Here is a 5,486-nt window from a genome sequence, read left to right as displayed (position 1 = left end):
ATATATATACATGCTCACCAATGTAAGAGTGCTGAGGACTAAGCACAGGGCCTGCACATGCTAGGCAAGTGCTCTACCACTGCGCTACACCTCCAGACCTTCTTATTTTGAGACAGGGTCTCCATAGGTTGACCTGGCTGGTCTTGAACATCAATCCTCCTATCTCAGTTTCCTGAGCTGCTGAGATTATAGGCATGCACCAGCACACCCAATTAAGTTTGGATTTTATTTCATTTTTCCAAAATCCCTTATAAACTGACCCAATCCTGAGAAGAATAATGAAGAGAACCCACACCAAATCTACACACTATGCAGAGCAGGCAATAATATCACCATCTTATAGGTCACCTGCAGCTCAGGAAAGCTGGTTACCTGCTAAAGACTACGAAGCCAGTAAGCTTTCCAGGCTAGACAGGCCCCAGGGTATGTGGCCAAGATCTGATGGAGAACCCAGGTGCCCACACCCATAGCGATATCATATCAGATACCAGACAAGACTGGCATCTCTCGTCTCAGCCTCCCACCTGTACAGTGAAACTAGCAAGGCCCACCAGGCAGGGACAGCCAGGAAGGAATGGTAGCATGGCCGGCTGAGCTGAGCCCTGGCCGGATGCCCTATTCTGCTACCTGGGGAAGGGAGGCCTCACCTGTAAGAGGAGCTGGGAGAAGGTGGCACTGGCCATCTGGAGTCTCTGCCCAGTCCCGGGGTCCTGTGTCCAATCTCCTGGCCTCCAGGCCATTCCCCAAAGGTCCGGGTTGGGTGGGTCTCCCCTGGCAAAGGCTCCTGCTCTCTTCGCCAGGGGCCTCCAGAAGACGGGGACAGTCTCTGGTCTGTGTCCCCCGGCCTGTGCCTGTTGGTCTCCTGCCGTCCTCTGGCACCACTGCCACGGCCATCTGTGTGGGTGCCCAGGCCAGTGGCCGCAGGCTCTGGGAGGTGGGGCCCATGCTGGGCACCCCGGCAGCTGTCCATGCACTCCTGCTCTGAGGCGAAGTTGTTGGCATTGCCATGGCAGCCGCCGTACCAGAAGCGGTTACACAGGCCCACGGAGGGGATGAAGTACCAGCGGGGGGCCCAGTCTGCACAAGAGCCATGGGCACTGGGCAGCAGGCACCGCACTGGGTAGGCTGGGGACATATGTGGGACTGTCACCAAGGTAACCAGTGATTAAGCAGTATCCACCACCCTTCCACCTCGGACGTATAGACGCCAAAACCTTCTGAGTTTACAGAGTATGGCTACCCCCTGCCTGGGCCCAGCCTGGCTCTAGAGGTCTGTTTACCACCCAGCCTTGCCTCTGCCCTGAGCTAGAGCCCTCCGGGACACAGGCCCAAGGTTCCCTGGGCAGGCAGCCTCGTGTCCCTCACACCCTGGACCCTGGTGAACACACATCCAGCAGCAGAGTTTGGCCTTGCTGGGCTTAGCTTAGGAAAGGACCCCAGCCCCGAGTCACCTCCACCCCAAGCCTATGCAGATGCCCAGTATAGGACACACACTCACCCCCAGGACCCTGCAGCAGCTTCTCAACCCACCCCATCTGCCCATTCTCAGAGCTTTCCCAGCCACCCTGTCCTGCTCCACCTCCCCACTGTCCGATGTGACCACTTCTACCTGTGCCAATGCCCAACCTCCTGCAGAGCCCTGACCACCAGCTCGTCTGGCTTTTGACAACTTATGGCAGCTCCCCTCGTGCTCCGGCCTCAGTGACCTCCCCAGCCAGGCTCTTCTTCCTGGACTCAGCTCCTGCTGCCCTGCCCACACCCCAGGCTGAGTCAGGACACGCTGCCTGCCCCTGGCACCGCCCACCCTGGCACCTCTCTGCTGACTGAGGTACAGGATGGGCCTTCCCAAGACTAACCTTCCTCAACTCCCAGAAGAAGCCAGAAGGCCTCGAGTGCAAACAATCCTGGTACAAGAACAATCCAGCACTGTTCTTGGGCCTGGCATCCAGCAGGCACAGGTATTTACGGAAGAAACGCATCCACCCACCAGGAAAGATGAGAGGGGCCCACTCACCAGAGCTGGGCTGCCCCGTGCACCCTTCTCCAAGGGGGCCAGCCGCAGAGGCCATGTTGTCATAGCAACAGCCAAACTGGGAGCCCCGACACTCAGTGGGTTCATTCTGCTGGGCCTGGGGCCTGTGGACTTTGGAGGCCTGGAGAAGAAGCCCAAGGTAGGGAAGTTGGGAACAGACCTGGCTCCGGGACAGCAGCCTCAGCTTCCTGGCAAGGACGGCAGGAAGGTGCAGAGTCCAAGGTATGTGACACCAGCTGGAGGAGCCCAGACCCCAGGAGAATGCAGGGTAAAAGCCCCAGTCTCAGCCCCAGCCCATGTCAAGCAGTGCACCCTCCAGAGGGCGGCCCAGACCAACAGGGTCCCCTTCCCCAAGGCCAAAGCTGCAAGATCTTGGGCTAATAGCACCCAGCAGACTCGGGGGCCCATCATCTCAGCCACTTACAGTAGAAGGCACCTCCTTGGACCCTGGCCTCCTTCCAGCGTTGTCACTGCCATAAGACCTCCCACAGCCAGCCTGCTGGGGCCCCTTGGCTGCAGACACCCCGTCAGGGCAGCACCCATACCTAGGTAGACAGCACATAACCTCCCTCACTGCCAGCCCAGACCCCAAGCTCCTCTACGGTCCTTCATGGGCTGACAGCAAGGCCCCAGGAGAGGGTGAACCCCCCAGGGATCCCCTGCCTGGTGCCCTGGTCTGCCTGCATCCACTGCCTCTCTGCAGCTGTAGGGGGAGTGGTAAACAGAGGCCCTGAAAATTGACAGATGCTTGACCCCAAAACCAAGAAGGGGGACTCATCTGAGCCTGCCCAAATGTCAGGGTCCCAGAGAGCTTTCACAAAGTAACAGCAGACAGGTCTGAAAAGGCTGCTCAAAGGAGCTCCACTGGCTAGCTATGGGGTAGGAGAGGTGTCCGAGCACCTCTATGTGCCAGTCACCTTGTGATTTATTCCATCCTTACAATAAGCTCAACCCATGGCTATCATTGTTTGCAATTCTGGAAAGAGGAAGCCAAGATCAGAGAAGTTAAATCACTTGCCTATCAGCACTCAGCATGCAGTGGGTGAATGACTGTTTAGCATCCCAGTCCCCAAGGGGGACCTGCCTAGGGCAGGCCTTGGAATAAGAGCCACAGGGAGGGCATTTGGTGGGGGTGGATGGCTCAGCCCTTCTCCACAGCTGCAATGGGTGAGATTAGTAGGAGACCAGTGGGAACCAGTCAGCTCAGTCCAGCTCTCCGGTGGGTTCTGGGAGCCTGGTTTGGGTCTAAGGGCTAGAACCACCCCTCTGGCTCACGGTCTTAAGGCAGGGGCTACATCCCTGCTTGGTGTGAGAGGAAGCTCGCTGGGAGGAAGCCAAGCCCCTGAGGTCCTACAGGACCGCTCAGAAACACCTCAAGCCCAGACTCCCAAACCAGCCCATCCCCTTTCCCAGCAGAGATGTGGGGGCTCCCATCTGCAGGCCCCCCTTCCTCCTCTGAGCACCCCAGCACCCACCTGCTCTGCTGACACCAGGCCTCAGTCCGGGGACAGCCTTGCCCTTGTGGCCCAAGAGATGCTGTGTGGCCATCAGGGCAGCACCCGTAGGTGCTGTGTCTGCAGTTGTGGGCCCTCAAGCCAGACCTTGGGGGCTGCTGCAGAGATGGTGTTTGGCCCGGAGGTGAAGGCGGGGAGTCAGGGAGTCCCCTGGATCTGTTCGGGACCCAGGGTCGCTGGTCTCTGGAATCTAGAAAGGGGAAGCAAAAGCCAGGCCAGTGAGTCCACCTGTCCCATGCCCGCCTCCCACCCTCCTCCCACCCTCAAGGCCCTCCTCACTCCACCACCCTTGACTTTCACCTCCCGGTGCCACCCACCCAAAGTGGTAGCCTGGGTGGTCTGCTCCTCACCTGAGGCGAGCGTCTTCCGAGGACCCAAAGGCATCCAGGGGCCCCTGGGGTGCGCATGCGAGTCCTGCACACTGGGGACCTCTGCAGGGAACAAGGGCAAGGGACACGGAGCACTGAGCCTAGCGCAAAGAATATCAGGCAAATTCAGCACCGCAACTGCACAGGTGCTGTGTGGACTTCATTCCCCAGCACTGGGATTGAATCCAGGGAACACTGAGCTACATCTCTAGTCCTCTTTTTAGAGACAGCCTTTCACTGTGTAGCCCAGGCTGACTACAAACTTGTGATCCTCCTGCCTCAGTTTCCCAAGTAGCTGTGAGTATGTGTGTGTGTCACTGCCCTAGGCTTCAGCCACCTCATTTTTTTTCCAGTACTGGGGATTGAATCCAGAGCCTTCATACTGAGCTACCACATCCCCAGCCCTTCTTATTTTTTATGTGGAGACAGAGGCTTTCTAAGGTACCAAGCTGTCCAGACTGGGCTTGAACTTGCAATCCTTCTGCCTCAGCCCAAGCAGCTGAAATTATACCGGGCTTCAGCCAGCTCAAATTTAAAGGCATCTCGGCCCAGCCTTTCCTGCCCTCTAGCCCTATCACGTGACTCTTCTACTTATAGTTTAGCTCAGTCTCACACAGCCTCTGGACACCAGGCCCTGCTAGACTGGTGCCTGCCCCTTGATTCCCACTGCCCGATTCCCTTTCCTTTGTGGTGCTGAGGATCAAACCCTGGGCCTGGCACATGCTGAGTCCCTACCATTTCTAGCCCATGAGCGCCTGCATCCCACCTGCCTCCACTTCAGCCCAACACTCAGGCACAAGCCACATTTGTCCTCCGAGCTAGAGCCACACCACACAAGCTAGCAGTGGCTCCCCTGGGCCTCTGAACCCCCCAAGCATCCACCCAATCCTCAGTTTCACCCTCACACCCAGGCTGAGGGCCATTTCTCAGCCCTTACTGGTTTTGAAGCCACTGAGCACATGAAATGAGGCTAGAGTGACCCAGGGAACTGAGTCTTCAATTTTATTTAATCGCAAACACCTAAATTTTATATTTAAAATTTCACATTTGATTTGTTTATTGGAAAACATTCAAGTATGGGATAACCTGGGTAACCTGCTTTATCAACTGCAAAATTCAGGACATCTAAAATATAGAGAAGTATTTTGGTGAAAATTTAGCATTTGAATTGAGATTTGTTGCAAGTATATACTGTGTTGAGTTCAAAGACCTCACTTTCAAAAGTCTTGTAAAAGAATACAGTATAAATAAAAAGGCTCAAGTGAAATAAATAAGTCAAACATGTGCAAATACCAAATAGTTTCTCTGGCATGAAGAACTAAAGGTGTAAATAACATCCAAATGGTATAACTGACAATGTGAAATGGGAAGAAAAGGGCTAAAGGTGTGGGGGACATGGGAAGGGTAGGGGAAAGGAAATAAGGGAAAAGAAAAAATATGAGAAAATGAAAATATTGAAGTAAAGTTTTTGTAAATAGGGAGGATTTGGGGGTAAAGGGAGGGCAGGGACAAGGGGAAAAAAATGAGAACCAAGACCTGTCATGTAAAGGCACAAGATCCCAACTGAATGTA

At 55.3% G+C, this 5,486-nt stretch overlaps 1 protein-coding gene across 2 annotated transcripts in view; it reads right to left on the bottom strand.

The window, feature by feature from the left end:
- The window catches only part of Papln (papilin, proteoglycan like sulfated glycoprotein), a 25,711-nt gene that overhangs the window by 7,902 nt on the left and 12,323 nt on the right, over positions 1–5,486 (bottom strand). For both annotated transcript variants that reach the window (XM_010645430.3, XM_010645432.3), the window contains 5 exons: positions 3,897–3,977; positions 3,508–3,736; positions 2,457–2,577; positions 2,015–2,153; positions 648–1,125 (listed from right to left, as the gene is read on the bottom strand). In XM_010645430.3, the coding sequence (XP_010643732.1) occupies positions 648–1,125; positions 2,015–2,153; positions 2,457–2,577; positions 3,508–3,736; positions 3,897–3,977 (1,048 nt within the window). The remainder of the gene's footprint in view (positions 1–647; positions 1,126–2,014; positions 2,154–2,456; positions 2,578–3,507; positions 3,737–3,896; positions 3,978–5,486) is intronic.

The sequence above is a fragment of the Fukomys damarensis genome, unplaced genomic scaffold, assembly GCF_012274545.1.
Source record: "Fukomys damarensis isolate Sample0158 unplaced genomic scaffold, DMR_v1.0_HiC HiC_scaffold_21, whole genome shotgun sequence".
Classification (NCBI taxonomy): domain Eukaryota; kingdom Metazoa; phylum Chordata; class Mammalia; order Rodentia; family Bathyergidae; genus Fukomys; species Fukomys damarensis.
Note: the sequence above shows the minus strand (reverse complement) of the source record. Positions and strands in the feature narration are given on the sequence as shown.